This window comes from Hibiscus syriacus, unplaced genomic scaffold, assembly GCF_006381635.1.
Source record: "Hibiscus syriacus cultivar Baekdansim isolate YM2019G1 unplaced genomic scaffold, ASM638163v2 tig00111008_pilon, whole genome shotgun sequence".
In the NCBI taxonomy this organism is placed as follows: Eukaryota; Viridiplantae; Streptophyta; class Magnoliopsida; order Malvales; family Malvaceae; genus Hibiscus; species Hibiscus syriacus.
In genome coordinates, this window is record NW_024062951.1 from 1,322,849 (window position 1) to 1,341,944 (window position 19,096).

The following is a 19,096-nucleotide window of genomic DNA, read 5'->3' on the forward strand; positions in this document are numbered from 1 at the left end:
TAAATATACACACATTAAATTTAGTATCCATATATCTACTTCATATATTGGCCTAATTAACAACTATATAATAACTATATTGTAAGGATCTTATAAGAATGTTATAGAGTGTGAAGATTGATTTGAAATCAGAGTCATAGTTTAGGTCGTCGGGTGCAATTAAGACATTGTATAACATATGCAATCTCGTCAAACGGTGCCGTTTGTTCTAACAGAATGAGACATCTTAAACTTGTCAACGACGTTAATTACATCATCTCCTTAACTTCGATCTCAAACCACGTTTTGTCCTCTTACACGGCCGATCTGTTTGCTGCTTTGACAGTTCTTCTTTAAAATTGGCATCGGAATCAGTTAGCCACCATCCATGGCGCCTCCGGCTCAGTCTCAACGGTCACCGTCGCCGTCTCAACCTTCCGGGTATCTATAGCATTTCCCCTTATCCACGTACTCCAAGGCTTCAATTTTAGCTGCAATTTGTACTCAGTGTTTTTTGTTTGATTGTTTTTTATTTGTTCGAAATCTGATTTAGTTCTTCACCTATTTTTTACGAAACTCTAATTAAGCGTTCTTATTATTGCTAATAGTAAAAGTGAAGTCTCCGATTTGAAACTCCAGCTCCGGCAACTTGCGGGAAGCCGAGCACCGGGGGTGGACGACTCGAAGCGAGAGCTTTTCAAAAAAGTGATCTCCTATATGACAATTGGAATCGACGTGTCCTCTCTTTTCGGCGAGATGGTGATGTGCTCAGCCACATCCGACATTGTTTTGAAGAAAATGTGTTATCTCTACGTCGGTAATTATGCCAAAGTCAACCCCGATCTCGCTCTCTTGACCATCAATTTCCTCCAAAGGGATTGCAACGACCAAGATCCAATGATCCGAGGACTAGCCTTGCGGAGTTTGTGTTCATTACGAGTCGCAAATCTGGTGGAGTATTTGGTGGGGCCATTAGGTTCAGGATTGAAAGATAGTAATTGTTATGTGAGAATGGTGGCGGTCATTGGAGTTTTGAAGCTTTATCATATCTCAGCTTCGACTTGTATTGATGCAGATTTTCCTTCGATGTTGAAGCATTTGATGCTCAATGACTCAGATACTCAAGTGAGAGCTAGTTATAAAGCTTGAGTTGATTTTCGAACATTTTATTTTATTTTTTAGGAATTAGCTTGCAGCTTAATGAGATATTTCTTTCATTAGGTCGTTGCAAACTGTTTGTCTTCATTACAAGAGATTTGGAGTGCGGAAGCTAGCAGGTCTGAAGAGGCACCGAGGGAAAGGGAAGCTTTGATTAGCAAGCCAGTTATATATTACCTATTGAATCGGTATGTTCTGTCGATAAAATTGAAGAATCAATGAGAAAGTTCAATTCTTACAATCTTGTGGCTATTATACTGTCAGTTGTCTTGCCGTATAAGTAATTCTAACTGCTATGATGTTATTTTAATTGAATGCTTTTAAATGGGTTTTTACGTGTAGGATCAAGGAGTTCAGTGAATGGGCACAGTGCCTTGTGCTTGAGTTGGTAACTAAATATGTGCCATCAGACAGCAGTGAGATTTTTGACATTATGAATCTCCTTGAAGATAGACTTCAGCATGCAAATGGGGCTGTTGTCTTAGCCACTGTCAAAGTGTTTTTACAGTTAACCTTGTCCATGACTGATGTTCACCAACAGGTTCTTTTTATCTTACTCTTTAATTCAATACTCTGAAGTTGTTAAATTTCTACTACGATAAAGCCATCTTGCTGCATCTGTACAGTCAAGGAGGTGCTTTTCAGTTACTTCTGATCTTGCGGTTCATGCTTTTTATTTGTTATCCATCATCTTCTCCTTTTTAGTCTCTAAAACTGTATCAAGCTTGTAATTAAGCCCTTAAGTTATTTGTTCCTGTCAACAAGAAGAATCTGGCCATATTTCTTTGACCCTGAATCATCATACATGGCATTGTTATTACACTATATTTGATTAGATCTCATAGATGAATTATATCAGTGGTCAGGGTCTTGTTTATGGGATCGGGAGTTTGCTAATGAAATCCTTGTATGTGCAGGTGTATGAGCGTATAAAAGCACCACTGTTGACCCTTGTTAGTTCAGGAAGCCCAGAACAGTCATATGCAGTTTTAAGTCATCTGCATCTCTTGGTTATGCGAGCACCTTATGTATTTTCCTCAGACTACAAACACTTCTATTGTCAGTATAATGAACCATCTTATTTCAAAAGATTGAAGCTTGAAATGCTGACTGCAGTAGCAAATGAGAGTAATACCTATGAGATTGGTACGCAGACAGCCGTAATTTCTTTCTAGGGCCTCTGGAAAAGATGACATCGGTAAATTTTCAATGCTCCCTCTCAAGTATTCTGATATATAACCTTATTGACTAAATTTCAGTTACTGAATTATGTGAGTATGCTGCAAATGTTGATATTCCAATTGCCCGAGAGTCAATAAGAGCTGTGGGTAAAATAGCGCTGCAGCAGTATGATGTTAATGCAATTGTTGATAGGCTTCTTCAATTTCTTGAAATGGATAAAGACTACGTGACTGCTGAAGCTCTGGTAAGTAAATATTTATGTTCCTACTGGATGATGGCCTGTTAATAATAACATTATTCTATTTTTGGGTAATTTTATGTAGGTGCTTGTGAAAGATCTTCTTAGAAAATATCCTCAGTGGAGCCAAGATTGCATTGCAGTGGTTGGGAATATAAGCAGCAAAAATGTACAGGAAACAAAAGCCAAAGCAGCTCTTATATGGATGTTGGGGGAATATTCTCAGGATATGCAAGATGCTCCATATATTTTGGAGAGTTTAGTTGAAAACTGGGATGAGGAGCATTCTGCTGTGGTAAGCAACCTTCATGGATATTCCAATGATTCCATGTTGAGCCATGTTCTTTTTTTCTCTCAGCCATTTCAGATTATAGTTTTTACTTCCTGAATTTCTCTTGTGAAAATGGAAAGAGGTTGTTGAGCCAGTTGATTCTATTTTCAGCGGCATCTATTGTTGCATACTTTCTCCATTCCCCAAACTTTGTTGCTCCTCTGAGGTTTTCATTCATGTCGTTTTTACTGGATATCCGATGCTGCACATGTGTATATTTGATTAAATTAACAAGATTAATCATATTAGGTACTTGATCTCATAAAATAATTGCGTTTACTTAACACGTTCCGTATGTATAACCCCCTCCCCTGTTCATTCCTATCCATCCTAGCTGTTTTGTCTCTCATCTTATTCCACAAACAAGGGCACTGCTTCAGTCTTGTTATTGTAGATAAAGTATTTGTTAAGTTTCCTATTGATGGTAGAATTTGAGCCTCTTTTTTATACTGAATTTCTGGAAGCTGGATTCAAAGATCTGTGTTATGAATTAAAAGATCTGTGTTATGAATTACTTCATTTTCTTGGTTGATGAATTATGCCATTGTATAGGTTCGTTCACATCTTCTCACTGCTGTGATGAAGTGCTTTTTTAAAAGGCCTCCTGAGATCCAAAGTGCATTGGGAGCTGCATTGGCTGCAGGTGTTGCTGATTTCCACCAGGTATGAGTTTTTTTTTTTTTTGCCTTCTTTTCCCCCACTCTTATATCAATAGTACTGTTTGAGTTGTCCAGTTGTTTTCTGGAAACAATATTTGAACCTCCACCATTACTGCAGGATGTTCATGACAGAGCACTCTTCTACTAACGGATTTTATGGTATAATGTATCTGTGGCTGAACGTGTGGTGAACCCTCCAAAGCAAGCTGTTTCTGTTTTTGCTGATACTCAAAGCAGTGAAATTAAAGATCGGATATTTGATGAATTTAACAGTTTATCTGTTTTATACCAGAAGGTAAGTACTAGCTAGCTTCTTCCAACTTTATGTTATAGGCATTTTGAACTCTAGACCATTCTAAAGCTCTTGCGATGGGCTGTTAAAGCATGCAATCTGCATATTTAAGGGAAAAAATGTAAGGCTCGAGTTTGCCTTGGTTCAAGGTGGGCCAAAATGCCTGAAAGGAAAATGCAATTCAAGCATTGCGACCTAAAAACTACTTGGCAGTGAGGACCAATCTGGATATGAATACTACAAGATGCCTAAACCTAGTTTATTTGGGACATTACACTATTTAACACTCCCCTTGATGTGTAGACTTGATAGAACAAGTGAGAAAGTTTGTTCTTGGAAACTACTAGATCAAAAAGCTCCCAAAGTAAGTCATATTTACTCATTTACAAGTCATTTAGGCCAGAAATTAAGGGTAAATGAGTTTTTCCTTCTGTTGTTGAAAAAACAAATAGAAAGTGTAGCTCTTATTACAACTTAGTTCATGGATTATATTGTACATATAGATACAAATGTCACCTAAATAAACAAAAAGCATAATTACAGGAATTTACAGCTATACAAGAAATCTGATAGTGATTTGCCTAATCTTTCTAATCTCCTTCAATGTCGCCTAGAATTCCTATATTTACAGCTAGGTCATTATTTCCTGTTCCAACACTCCCCCTCAAGCTAGCTGAAAAATATCTCCTATTGACTGCTTGCTTGCCAGAAAATCAAATGCCTTTTCAACAGTCCTTTAGTAAAAATATCAGCTATTTGTTGGGAAGTAGGAATATAAGGACTACAGATTTGTCCACTTTCAGACTTCTCTTTGATGAAGTGTTCGTCGTCAACTTCAATATGCTTAGTCTGGTCGTGATGAACTGGATTATGCGCAACGGAACTAGCAGCTTTGTTGTCACAATAGACCTTCGTGGGGGAAAGAAATAGGTTTTTTCAAATCTTATAGTAACCTTTTAATCCATATTGCTTCACAAATTCCATGTGCAAGGGATCTGAATTCAGCTTCAGCACTGCTATGTGCTACAACACTTTTTTTTTTGCTCCTCCAAGAAACAAGATTTCCTCCAATATAAGTGCAGTATTTTGATGTTGACCTTCTGTCTGTAGTGCTACCTGCACAATCAGCATCAGTATAGACTTCTGCTTGCAGATGACCAAATTTTTTAATCCGTCCTTTTCCAGGTGTTCCCTTTAGATATCTAAGTGTCCTGTAGGCAACTTCAAAGTGTTCTTGGCCCGGTGAGTGCATAAACTGACTAATCATGTTTACTGCAAATGCCATATTGGGACTAGTGTGTGACAAATATATAAGTCTGCCTACTAAACGTTGAAACCTTGCCTCAATTATGTCCTCTAGTTTTGTAGGATTTGATTTGAGATTTACCTACAGTGGAGTTTCAGCTGCTTTGCAACCTAGAAGACATGTTTCATTTCATTTAGTAGGTCAAGGATATATTTTCTTTGATTCGCAGAAATTCCTTCTCATGATCTTGCAAACTCCATGCCTAGAAAATACTTTAATCCCCCTAGTTATTTAATCTCAAAATCTTGACTTAATTTTTTCTTTAAGCTAGCTAATTCGTCCCCATCATCCCCAGTTAAAATCATATCATCAACATACACAATCAGCACTGTTGTTTTACCTTCCTTAGAACGTTTATAAAACATGGTGTGGTCTGCTTGACTTTGATTGTATGTTTTTCCGAATCGTTCAAACCATGCTCTTGGGGATTGCTTGAGTGCAATCTTGTTTTTGCCACCTGGACTCATGAAAACTTCCTCTTCCAAATCACCACTGAGGAAGGCATGTTTCACATCTAGTTGTAGTGGCAGATGAAATTAACCGCAAGAGACAATAAAACATGTATGGAGTTAATTTTGGCTACTGGAGTGAAGGTTTCATGGTAATCGATACCATAAGTTTGAGTGAACCCTTTAACCACAAGCCTAGCCTTGTATCTCTCCAAACTGCCAACTGCTTTGCATTTTACACTAAAACCCCATTTGCAGCGGACAACTTTCTGATCTTTATGGAGTTGAGAGTTCTTCCACTTCCCATGTCTCGTTCCTTTTCAACACCCCCATTTCTTCCATTACTTTCATCCACCCATTTCTTGGAATAAACAGATTTGAGATTTTTGACACAAATGTCATATGACTCTTCGAGAGTTTGTTATAAGATAAATAATTTGCAATTGGATGATTAGTACATGAACGGGTTCCTTACCTAATTGCGATAGGAATATCAATATCACAATATACATGCGAATTTCGAGGATTATTTGAAGAATCAATATTTTGTGTAGGATTTTGAGTACCTAAATTCGGAGTGGATTGACTAGGTGCTGAAGAGATGATGGGTTCTCTACCCTTTTTGTGATCCTTTCTCCTTGCATAAACAAGAACCTCAAGTTCCTTATTATTTGGATTTGTTGGTAGTGTTTCTCTCTCTATCATAGATTCAATATTGTTTGACAAAATATAAGTTTTATCTTCAAGAAAGATCTGGCGTAGAAGCCACAAGTTTGGGTAAAAAATGCCGTCCTGTTTATTTTCTTCCTCTAATTGCTCCGCTGAAGAAAATTCCTTTTGAAATAAGGCTGATTTTCAAGAAAGATAACGTCCATAGAAATTATGACCTTTTTATTCTGAGGTTAAAAACCTTATACCCCTTCTTATGTGATGTATAACCAATAAAAACATATTTCTCAGCCATTACATTATTTTATCTTTAATAGAGATAGAACTAACAATACTTAGTCCATAAGTTTTTTCATCTTTGGGGGCTTCAACTTCAAAATGATAGAGCCCATCTATCATCCTATTAATGCCAATCTTCGTCTCCAAATTCTGGTCCTGAAACACACAATGGGAGTCGCAGAAAATAACATGACAATTGGAATCTTTGGACAGTTTACTAACAGATAACAGATTGCATGCAAGCTTCGAAACATGAAGGACAGATTTAAGAGTTAAGGTTTTTAACAAAATAATTGTACCTTTACCAGCAATTGGTGTATGAGAACCATCTGCTATACAATTTTTTTTCATGATCAGAACAAGGAACATAAGTATGAAATAAATTTGAATAACTTGCCATATGGTCAGATGCTCCAAAATCAATGATCCGTGGAGCAGTTAAAGACACAAAATAAGGCATTTAAAATTCTACCTGTTTGTGCCAAGGAAGTATTAGGATTTAGGAGTACCAGATGATCCAGAATTAGATTTGAGCAGCTTTAGTGTTTGATTAACTTGTTGTGTAGTGAGAGGGACAGCTTCAGCTTCATTTGCAGGAGTCTGACTGAACTGTGCCTTCATGTTTTCCCTTCCAGTTAGCTGGTTTTCCATGAAGTTTCCAGCAGGTTTCACGTGTATGATCTGGTTTGTTGCAGTCGTCACACCAAACACGGGGTTTTTCATCTAGTTTTTTCACTTTTACTTGCATATGAATTAGCTGCTGCTAGTGCAGAATTTTCAGTGCTGCTGTTTGAGCCTTTTCCCCCCAACGTAAACAGCCTGTGACTTTCCTCACACGTCGAACCTCAGCAAATACCTCCCCAATGATTTGCCTCCTAACTTCATAAACTCTACATTAAGTCTCACGAGGAATTTGAAAATGTGATCATCTTCTACCCTTTTTTGTAATGATCGCAATCAGTGGATTTCCATTCATAAAAAGTTAAACAAGTCTAAACCTTGTCATCGGCGATTCAGAGAATTAAGATATTTGGTGACACTATCTTCACCTTGATGGACTTCCCCTAGTTCCATCATGATCTTATATATGTGACTGATTTCCAGATCTGAATACATCAAAATTAAATTATCCCAAAGTTCCTTAGTTGTGTGATAACACATGTAATTGGAATTTATGTCTTCTTCCATGGAGGTGACTAGCCATGTCGTACCATGGAGTTTTCTGCATCCCAAGAAGAATAGGATGGGTTATCCATGTCTGGTTCCTTCTCATCAGTTAAGCATCCGATCTTCCTTCTTCCTCGAATATACATATGCACAGACCGAGACCAGCGTAGAAAATTCTCTCCATTCAACCTAATAGTAGTTATTTGGACTGAGTGAGAATCAAATGTGGCTAAGTAGAACAAAGAATGAGTGCGAGAGGTAGAGAGAGTTTTCGAAAAAGTCCAATGTCTCTGATGAGGAATGGACTATGTTCATTGATAATCTTAGTAAGAGAGTTACGAGAGGTGGATTAAGGGATCTTTTTAGTCCTTATGGTCAGATTAGGAGAATTTTTATCCCACGTTTTTAGAGAAACCAAATTATAAGTCTTCAACCTTTGCATTTGTCCAATTTACTGATGAAGAAAGTAGAAAGAAGGCAATTCAGTATACTCATGGTAAGTGGATTGATGGGAGAAGGATTTCAGTAGGGATTGCTAAATATCAAAAGACTATGAGGAAGGAAGCTGCTGAAGGGAAGAGGTTGATGGGAAACAAGTCAGGTAAACAGGAAAAAACACAAACCGAGAAGAAATTTGTATCGGTGAGAAGCTTGAGGGATGAAAGATCTTATAAGGATGTTGTGAATAATGGCCTTAATGCGAGAAGAAAACAAGTTTCAGGGGAAAAACTGAAGGGTGCAAAACAGAATGCAAATGGTGTTAGGAACGTATGGGAGATGCACATTCCGGGGAACCATTCGGAGTGGGTTAAGCGATCATTAACAGGGATAATGAAACATTCCTATGAACAAGATTCGATAAAGGAAGCTTTGAAGATCGAGGGAGTGGGAGTTGAGATATCGAAATGGGGTTATGCGTGGAATGCTTGCATCATTACATTCAATACGATAGAGGAGCTTACATACGTATGGAAGAATAAGAAAGAAGAATTATGCTTATGTTTTGATTGGTTGGCTCCAGTTCTGAATGATGATGGAGTTCCATTGGCCCTTTGCCAAGTAAAGATGTTCGGAGTGCCTTTATTGTGCTGGAATGAGGCATTCATGGAAAAACTTACCGGGAAATGGGGAAAATTCATTTGTTTTAATGAAGATTCAAAGAGCATATTGGATTTATCAGTGGCAAAAGTACTGCTAAGAGTGGAAAGTCCATTCGATGTCCCTGATACGGTCACTATTGGTTCTTATGGAAGATCGTTCAAAGTGAAGTTATCCCTGGGTTCTGTTTTGAAAAAACCAGAAGAATTGGTGGGGAAGACGGAGGAGAAATTTACAAAAATTTTGCACAGTTATTATGTCATGTCTGTGCAGGGAGATAGACAGCGACCTACTCTGGCAGCAGCTACTAATCAGGAGTTATCAGAGGAAACCAGGCATAAAGTCTTATCTTGGCTGAATAATAAACAGAATAGTGGAGTGAATGGAGTCAGTAGGGGACAAGTCCCATCGAGTAAGTCAACTGAAGAAATTGCTAATTGTGGGCTGTCAGTTTTTATGGAAAATATGAGTAACCAGAACAGGAATCACGTGGGGCTGGGATTAAGGGAAACTTTTGAATCAGAGGATAAAGCCCAATCAGATGAAATTGGGGTTGATTTTTCACCAGTAAGGAAAATTATCCCTACTGGGCCTGCATTTATTCTTAAGTGGGTTGGGGAGAAGAATGGTACTGGTAGTGTAACATCCTTCATGCCGGGTTAGTGATTAATTTGCAAAGTTTCAACATTTGGTGATTTAAGTAAAATGATGGAAGAGTTCAATGACCTATTTGAGTTATTTGGTGTAGGATTGAATTATAAAGAAGGAAAATTAAGAGGGCAAAAGAGTAATTTAGTAAGTGAAATAATTAAATATTCCTTAAGGTGATTTTATAAATCACGTGGGAAGCATTTGAGATAAACAAGGTTCCAGACATTTCTCTTCTTCTTCTCCAACCGTGAAGCTTGCAAGCAAAGGTGAGTTGTCTTCTTTTGGATTAATTCTTATGAGTTAAGCATGGGTTTGGTTAATGAAGATTTAGGAAATATGATGGAGAGAAACAAGGATCCTAGAACTCAAAGAATTGTAAGTTAAGGGAGATTAAAGGTTGGGAGCCATTGAATGAAATCTTAGATTAAAGGTTAGAATAAGAATTAGAAGCTGGATTTGACTTGTCATCAAGCTAATTAAGAAGTATGAGGTGATAGAATTAAAATTAGAACAAGTTGGAATTTGAATAAGATTCTTAAATTCTATATGGATGATTAGTTTTTTTTAGTTTTAGAGGTATTGAATGGATAATAATTAGTTTAAGTAAGTGTATGAAAGTTAAGAGTATTAAAGGGAGTGAAATATGAATGTTTGAGCTGAAATGAGATGATTTTCGAGCTCAAAATATGATTTCTGGGCTAGGGGAATCGGTACCCATTCAAGGGGAATCGATACCCCCTCAACGAATATGAATTTCCAGAATGCTAGAGGGGAATCGATACCCCCAGGGGGGAACCGATTCCCCCATATAAAAAAAAAGAAAGACTAAACTATTAATTCCTTAAATTGGTAGGCTATTAAAGATTAATTTCAAGACATAGACATCTGATAATCCTCTTGAAAATTATGTTTATGTAGATACTGAGCCTACACGAGTTCTGGAACAATCTACAAGTAGGATCGATCGAGGAAAAGGCAAAGAAATATAAGTGAGTGCATATGCATAGCATAATTATAGAAATATACTCAATTCTAGACTTGTGATAAGTCTAGATTTTATATCTTGGTACATGATCATATTCTGTATTATGAGACATGACATGAATTCATATAAAATGCATTATATGACATGAATATGCAGGAAAAGTTATGAGCTATGTGAAAAGGTAAGAATTTACATGTCTACGCGATATAGACTACGTGAAATGTAAAAGCCCATGTTATGTAGATGAGAACTATAGGTATAGTTGGCATGCCAAGGGTAGAGGGTCTACGCGATCCTTCGGGACAAAATTCTACGCGGTCCTTCGGGATATATATATATTCTTTGGAACATGTGTGAAGTCTGGTGAGACACATACTTGATCCCTAGCATATGTATATGATTCTTAAGGAATTCTATGTGGTCCTTATGGACATTATTATATGGCACTATAGTGCAATTCTACGCGGCACTTCGGTGCATTTATACGAGCTGTGGTGACAACATAGTGCACAACCTCACAATACTCAGATACCTTAGGTTCTCAATATAATATCATGGGCCAATAAACTCATTAATACAAATTATGAATGTTAAAGTAATATGCTTACAGGTAAGGATAATGGTGATGTAAACTACCTTGATTAAGTATAAGCTTTCATCTCATTTCATATCATTATGACATTTTCATTACATTACCTTGTTATTATTATTACATTGCCTCACTAAGTCGATGACTTAGCGTGTGAGTGTTTCACACGTAGGATCCGAGAAAGTAGACGAGACAGGTGAAGCAGCTTGACAGCATTACTCCTGCAACCATCAGATCAGAAGCAACTTAATCAGTATGTCATTTTGTTAAGAAAATGGATGTTGGCATATAATTAAGGGTTAAGTTGTGTATGCTCTGAATATTTTGGTAAACTTATATTACAATATGTATATTATCGTATTTTCTTAATATAAGTTCAAATATTTTGCTATTATTGGTTAAGAGTTGTGTTTTAAAAGTCAATGTAGTATCTCTGACTCATATTTGGGTCGGGTACGGGTTAGGGGTGTTACAGGTAGATTTATGTGCCAGCCCAATACCATTTTAGTTAATCATAGAGAAGTTGCAGAGGAGGGTGCAGTTACGTTGGAGAAAGAAAAGGTAGGAGGAGAGAAAGAAATGTCAAACACTGAACAGGATGTTGATATGGATAAAGAGCAACATGTTGGCTTGAGAAGTCGACAGGAGAATGAAGCAACTAATACACTGAATTTTAATGATTTTGAGAGAGACAAACTCTCTGTCCAACAGAGGGCTGGTTCAAAGAAGAATAAAAGGATAAAGGATGATAAACAGATTGGCCTGACTGAGGATAGCTCTTCCAGATCGTGTGTAAGGCAGAGAAATGTAGTGAATCAAGATGGAATCAGTTCAGAGTTAAGTATGGAAGGTCAGTTCAAAAGAAAGGAGATTTTGTCCTCTTCCAAAATTCCTGTTCAATGTCTTCATCGGACAAAAAGCTTAAATAATCAGATGAGACTAAAAATTGCTCCTCGACGTTCAGGTAGTGTGTGCTCGGAGAGGGAAGTGTCAATCAGTTTTTTTGATAGAGTTTATAGAAGGGAGTGTAGAAGTATGGTCAGAGATTCTTTGGAAAAAGACAGATCATCCTCAAAGTCTTCACACTCTTCTGTTAGAGCTTTGAATGAAGCTATTGCTACTAGAGAAGTTTGCAACATGTTGGGGATTAATTTCAAAGGGGGACAACATTTGCTAGAAGAGGAAATTTTGAAGATGGAAAGGAAGGGGTCTAGGAAAGAAAGGGAGTAATTTAGTCTTCCTTTTTAGGGGTTTCAAGTTTTAATATTCCAATGTCAAATCTCAAAATTATTTCATGGAACATAAGGGGTTTAGGGAGAAAGGAAAAAGTCAGAGCAGTAGCCCGTCTTGTAAATAGGGATAAACCGATTGTCTTATTTCTACAGGAGACAAAATTGAATCAATGTTTTAATGGGTTAAGAAGGAGATTAAGGGGTAAGATGCTTCAAGGAAAAAGTTTTTATCCGGCTGATGGGTCAGCAGGAGGCCTGATGTGTTTATGGAATGAAACTTTTTTTCAAGGTACAAGGGAAGAAAAGAACAGTAGATTTGTGGCAATCTCAGGAATGTTCAAGTTGAATAAGTTTGAGTGTGTATTAATTAATGTGTATGGCCCGTCAGTGGAGGAAGTAAAGGATGAGTTCTTTAGGGAGCTGTCGAATTTTGTTACAAATTTAAATCTACCAATATGCATAGGGGGTGATTTGAATGCCTATCTTAATCCATCTGAGAAATATGCAGTTGCACAGAATTGGCATGCTCTAGATCTGCTCAGATCCTTTGTTCAACAAACAAACCTCATTGATCTCCCTTTATCAGGAGGTATGTACACTTGGTGCAACAATAGAGAGTTGCCTACGTGGGTAAGACTGGATAGGTTTCTGGTTAGTAGCAATTTTTTACAGGGGTTCCCTAAATTGGTACAACGAATTCTACCCAAATCACTCTCTGATCATAACCCTATAGTGCTGGAAGAAGATGGGCAAAACTGGGGTCCCAAACCTTTCAGAATTTTCAACTATCTATTAAAGGAAGAAGGTTTTGATGATTTGGTTGAAAACTCCTTGGCTGATTTGCAAAAGAAGGGAGGTAGGGGAATTTTTAATTTATTAAAAGGTACTAAAATGAAAATAAGGAGCTGGTCCAGCAGTAAATATATGGAGATCTCAGAGACTATTTCAGAAATTGATTCCAAAATAAGTGAGTTGGAATTGAAATCACAAGGTGCGGCCTTTTCTCCTCAAGATAGAGACCAGTTAGTGTTGCTCAGAAGTGAATTATGGAGACTGCATAGAATAGAGGAGAGCATTTGGTGCCAGAAATCTAGAGTGAGGTGGATCAAAGAGGGAGATAAGAATACGAGGTATTTTCATTTAAGTGCCTTGAACAGAAACAGATTTAATGCCATTAATGTTTTGAAGGTGGATGGTGTAGAATTGACAGACGCAGTTCAGATTAAGGCTCATGTCTTGGATTATTTCAAAAAAGCTTATAACACGATTAATACACTGGAAGTGGGAGAATTTGAACTTATTTTTGCAAAGATATCTGTTGTGCAAAGGGATCGTCTTGAGGAGATTTTTACAGAACAGGAAGTTTGGGAAGCAATTTCTTCATCAGCTAGTGATAAAGCCCCTGGACCAGATGGTTTTACTATGGGATTTTTCAAGAAGTATTGGCCTATGTTAAAGGAGCAGATTATGAAGTTTGTCTTTGATTTCTACAGTGGAAGAAAATGGGACCATGGGGTTAATCATGCATTCATTTCCTTAATCCCTAAGAAACTGAATCCAGAAAGCTTAGAAGATTACAGGCCAATTAGCCTTGTTGGCAGTTTATAAAAAATCATTTCTAAAGTTCTATCCAAAAGATTGGTTTCTTGTATAACAGATTTGGTTAGTCCTTATCAATTCGCATTTATTCCGGGTAGGCAACTCCTTGACTGTGCATTCTTAGCTAATGAAGGTATAGATTATTGGAGGAAGCAAGGTAGGAAGGGGGTAGTCTTTAAAATTGATTTTCGAAGAGCCTATGATACGGTTGAATGGCCGATTCTTCTTAAAGTAATGAAAGCTATGGGGTTTGGGGAGAAATGGGTTTCTTGGATTGAATATTGTCTATCTTCTGCCTCAATTTCGGTTCTAGTAAATGGTTCTCCTACTGAGGAGTTCCCAATGACAAAAGGGTTAAGACAAGGTTGCAGTCTTTCCCCTCTGCTGTTTAATCTAATTGGTGAACTCCTACATCTAATAGTGATTAAAGCTTCTGATTTGGGACTTTTCCAGGGGTTTGATATTGGTAGATCAGCTAATCCTTTCCTTTTGACTCACCTACAGTTCGCCGATGACTTGATTCTGTTTAGTCATGACTCTCTTACTAGCATTTAGAACATCAAAAGAGTGCTAAGGATTTTCAGTTTAATGACAGGGTTACATTTAAACCTATCTAAGAGTAAATTGCTTGGTATAAATGTTGAAGATGCTACCTTAAATGAATGGGTGAATGATATCGGATGCTCAGTGGGCTGTTTTCCTATGGATTATCTTGGCTTACCTATAGGTGCAAAGAAAAACTCTGAAGTACTTTGGGAGCCGATTTTACAGAATTTTAACAACAAGTTAGCTGGTTGGAAGGCTTCTACACTGTCAATGGCGGGCAGATTAGTGCTTATAAAATCGGTATTATCATCGTTACCGATTTTTTTCTTATCCATTTTCAAAATGCTGCTCAAAGTAAAGCAGAAAGTTAATACTTTGATGTCTAACTTTCTGTGGGGGGAAAGCTCAAGTAAAAATCGAAATCACTGGGTTAGTTGGCAGGCAGTTTGTAAACCTTTGGAAGACGGTGGCTTGGGAATTTTGAATTTGAATATCATAAATAGGGCTTTGTTGGGTAAATGGGTGTGGAAATTTGCAAATGAGAAAGATTCACTTTGGAAAAGGATGATATGCAGCAAACACAATGCAAGTACTTTATCTCTGTCAATTAGCAACGTTGTTTCGACTCAAGATTCCTGGATTTGGAAAGGAATTGTGAATAATTATATGAAGGATGATGATATTGGAGGATGTTTGAGGTCGAATACTAAGACTCAATTGGGAAGTGGCAAATCGATTTCATTTTGGAATGATTTTTGGGTCAATAACCTACCCTTGAAGATTCAATTTCCCAGGATATTTGCATTATCAAACAATAAAAGGGGTAAGGTGGCTGATTTTGGTTGCTTTGATGCAAATGGATGGGTGTGGAATGTTCAAACAAGAAGAAGCTTATGTGATTGGGAATTGGATCAATGGATTGAACTAATGGCAGCATTAAATTGTTTTAATTTATCTGACTCAATGAAGGATTTTCTTTCTTGGTCTGGGAAGGGGGATGGTCTGTTCTCGGTGAAATCCTACAGGATGGCTCTATCAAATAGTCAAGGAGGTGGTTTTTCTTGGAAAAGATGGGTTTGGTCAGGTTTCGCTCCCCCTAGAGTAGAAACATTCCTTTGGCAAATCACACACAAGAAATTGGCAGTCAGAATTGAGCTGAAGAAAAGGGGGGTTCCTATGGAAGACGCACTATGTCCACTATGTAAAAATAATGAAGAAACAGTCCAGCATCTTTTTTTCTCATGCTCAGTTGCAGGGGATATTTGGAACAGAATGTTGAATATTTGGGACATCTATACAGCTTTGCCTAATGATCCACAAGTTTTGCTAAGTTCATGGTCTGATCTAAACAGAAAATCGAACATTTGGAAATTCATTCCTGGAGTAGTTCTTTGGTCTATTTGGAAAGCAAGGAATTCGGTAGTGTTTGAAAATTCTAGCCTTGATATAACCTCTCTCTTTTTCCTAATAAGATTTAGGTTGGCTAGATGGTTTCTAGCAAAGTTTCCTAATATCCAAATTCAAGTTGATTTGTTGGTAGGGGACCCCTCTCTAGCAGACAGGTTTGGTTACCAGAATACTCATAGGAGTTCGAAACAAAGTTGGCAGCCTCCCCCTATAGATTTTTACAAATTTAATGTTGATGGGGCTGTCAAGTCTGCTGGGATGAAGGGAGGAATTGGAGGTATTTTGAGAGATTGTAATAGCATTATCCTATCGACCTTCTTTGTTAGTGTTGGTCCAGGCCCTCCTCCGTTGGCTGAACTAAAAGCTATTAAGAAAGGCTTAGACATTTTCCTATCATCAGATTGGGCGGCAAAGGGAAGATTAATCCTAGAAAGTGACTGTAAATCTGCTGTAGACTGGATTGTGCTGCCTAATTCTGTTCCTAGTTTCTTCAGTTCACTTGTTGAGGATATTGTGTCCTTAGTTCATGAGAAGGCGATTATTATTCGATGGATTCCTAGGGGATGTAATTGGGAAGCAGATAAATTAGCTAAGGATGGGATTGGTTGATTGTAAGGGTATTTTTATAGGGTGTTTTAAGATTATAGTTTTATTTTGATGCCCTAATTGTATTGGTATAATTTATTGTAATAGTTTCTCTATTCAATAAACTAAGGCACTCTTTTCCTCCTTCCGATAGTTACTCTTTCCAAGAGCTAACTAAGAGGGAGGTTTTTAATGAGGCCTATTATTCCTATCAAAAAAAAGATGTGGCTAAGAATTTTTGTTGATTGGATGAGGTAGGTGATTTGAAGTATTGAGACATCAGATTGATTTTCAAGCATGATGGAATTGTAGTGCTAGATTTTCTTTGAGGAGGCTAGGGTTTTTAGGATGCTTTGACACCATGAAAAAGCAAATAGAAAGTATAGGTTGTACTACAACTTCGTTCATGGATTACATTGTACATATAGATACATATGTCACCTAAATAAAGAAAAAAACATAACCACAGGAATTTACAGCCATACAAGGAATCTGATGTAGCCTGGAATTCCACACCTAGGTCATTATTTCCTATTCTAACAGGTGCATTTTTAAGCTAGGCAAGGCCTTACCTAACAAAGTACTTGCATCTCTTAAGTCATTCTTCTCTTTGTCAATTCCTTATCCCGCATCATTATTGTATCTAACAACCCCTGGAAGACCCACCAACGACCCCCTTGGAATGGCTTGCTACTTATAGTTTTTTCTGTTACCAAACAATTTGCAACAACTTTATTTTGTGTACCTTTGAGAGCTATAATATTGATTACTATTGCAATTTAGTTTCTTTGCAGTGATCATGGCATTGTGCCTCTCCTGTAATTTTCTTGATTTTACACAAACTTTCCATTCTGTTATTAAACAGTTTAGTGTACTGCATGCATACTGCCTCTCCTGTAATTTTCTTGATTTTACACAAACTTTCCATTCTGTTATTAAACAGTTTAGTGTACTGCATGCATACTGCCTCTCTTTTAGGAATCCAGGTTCTCTGGTTATTACTCAAATCATAATAGAATTGAAGTTAACTGATATTTGTAAATATTTGCAGCCATCTTACATGTTTACAGATAAGGAACTCAGGGGTCCACTGGAGTTTGCAGATGAACTTGGAAATTTATCTATTGGTGAAGCAGCAGATAATGTTGTTCCTAGTCAGAGAGTGGAAGAAAATGACAAGGATCTGCTTTTAACGACTGCAGAGAAAGAAGAAACTAGAGGTTCAAGTAATAATGGTTCTGCGTATAATGTTCCTTATGACAGCTCTACATCTGTCTTTGCATCACAAACTCAGATAGAATCGGCAATTTCAAATCCCACCACAGCAGGCCATTCTGAACAGGCAAGCTTCGGAATTGATGATCTTCTTGGTCTTGGCATGCCAGCAGTACCTGATGTGCCACCTCGTCCTCCTCAATTGAAGCTTAACACAAATTCTACTCTAGATCCAAGCACATTTCAGCAGAAGTGGCGCCAATTGCCTGTTGCTTTGTCACAGGTTTGCTTCTGTTTTCACTATTGCTCATGCTCATCTCTTACTTGCCCTTTCTCAACATTATTAGAACTTTTTAATTGGCAGAACAATATGCGAGAATAATTCTGTTGTAGTAGTGTATTTTACTGTCGGGACTTCTTTGTTTCAGGCCAATGACCAATATGCTATGACGGAATGTTTTGAAATTAATTTATTTATTAAAGTAATACATCTTTAGCATCAAAAGACCCTTGGATCTTTTAGGGGAAAAAAATCCTGTTTTAGTCCTTGGAAACTAGACCACAAGCAGGGATATTACGGAGATGGACTTCTAAAAGTTTAGGAATAGGCGAATTTATAAAATCTTAGGAGAGGCGAGAACAAATTATCAATATAAAATATAAAGAAAATATCTAAAATATTCGAGCAGAAACTATGTTTATTTATCCACAATTTTCTCGGAACTCAAGATGTCCTTAATTGGTGCAGGAACTCTCGTTAAGCCCTCAAGCCGTTGCTGCGCTGACAGCTCCTCAAGCTTTACTTCGACACATGCAAAGCCATTCCATCCACTGCATAGCATCAGGTGGCCAATCCCCCAACTTCAAGTTTTTTTTCTTTGCGCAGAAGTACGAGGAATCATCTAATTATCTTGTCGAATGTATAATCAACACATCGTCGGCTAAAGCACAGGTGAAGATCAAAACCGACGATCAGAGTACATCCCAGGCATTCTCAACCCTTTTCGAATCAGCCTTGTCTAAGTTTGGTACTCCATGAACCCTAAAACTGTTCTCCATTTAATGTCTATGGGTAAGGATGTTCTCAATGTTTTTTTTTTATTTGAAATTTATTTTTGAACTTAAACCGAAAACTGATTTTGTAGAGGAACTGTTGAACTCCGTTTTTGGTAGGTGTAGATGTCTGAATGTGATCGAAATGTACATTTTCCCTTAATTTCCACCCGGATTCAGTTTTTTGAAACCTCAAAACTGAAATTTGTTTGATGTGAATGTGATGTGATTTCAGAATAGCAATGAATGAGACCCACCTCGATAGTTTTTTTCTTAAATTTTTCTTCTTTGTAATTATATCAACTTTATAGGATATGTTAAGTTGGCAGTAACAGCTATAAAACTATAATTACATTTCCTTTTCCACCCAAAGACGGTTTATTTCTAAGAAATTACTGTGGGGTTTCCAACAGAATGTATGCATATA

At 37.3% G+C, this 19,096-nt stretch overlaps 2 protein-coding genes across 2 annotated transcripts; one reads left to right on the forward strand and one right to left on the reverse strand.

The window, feature by feature from the left end:
- The first annotated feature begins 255 nt into the window (after positions 1-255).
- On the forward strand, positions 256-18,862 carry LOC120149792 (beta-adaptin-like protein A). Its single transcript, XM_039162497.1, has 11 exons — positions 256-420; positions 588-1,104; positions 1,201-1,325; positions 1,480-1,678; positions 2,055-2,283; positions 2,397-2,563; positions 2,643-2,852; positions 3,441-3,551; positions 3,666-3,842; positions 17,453-17,899; positions 18,365-18,862. Exons 1-9 carry the CDS (start codon positions 368-370, stop codon positions 3,693-3,695), a joined length of 1,641 nt encoding a protein of 546 aa, XP_039018428.1. The 5' UTR covers positions 256-367; the 3' UTR covers positions 3,696-3,842; positions 17,453-17,899; positions 18,365-18,862.
- Positions 4,783-5,124, reverse strand: LOC120149731 (uncharacterized mitochondrial protein AtMg00810-like). The gene has a single exon (XM_039162449.1). The coding sequence runs from the start codon at positions 5,122-5,124 to the stop codon at positions 4,783-4,785; it is 342 nt and encodes a 113-aa protein (XP_039018380.1).
- Positions 18,863-19,096: the final 234 nt, after the last annotated feature.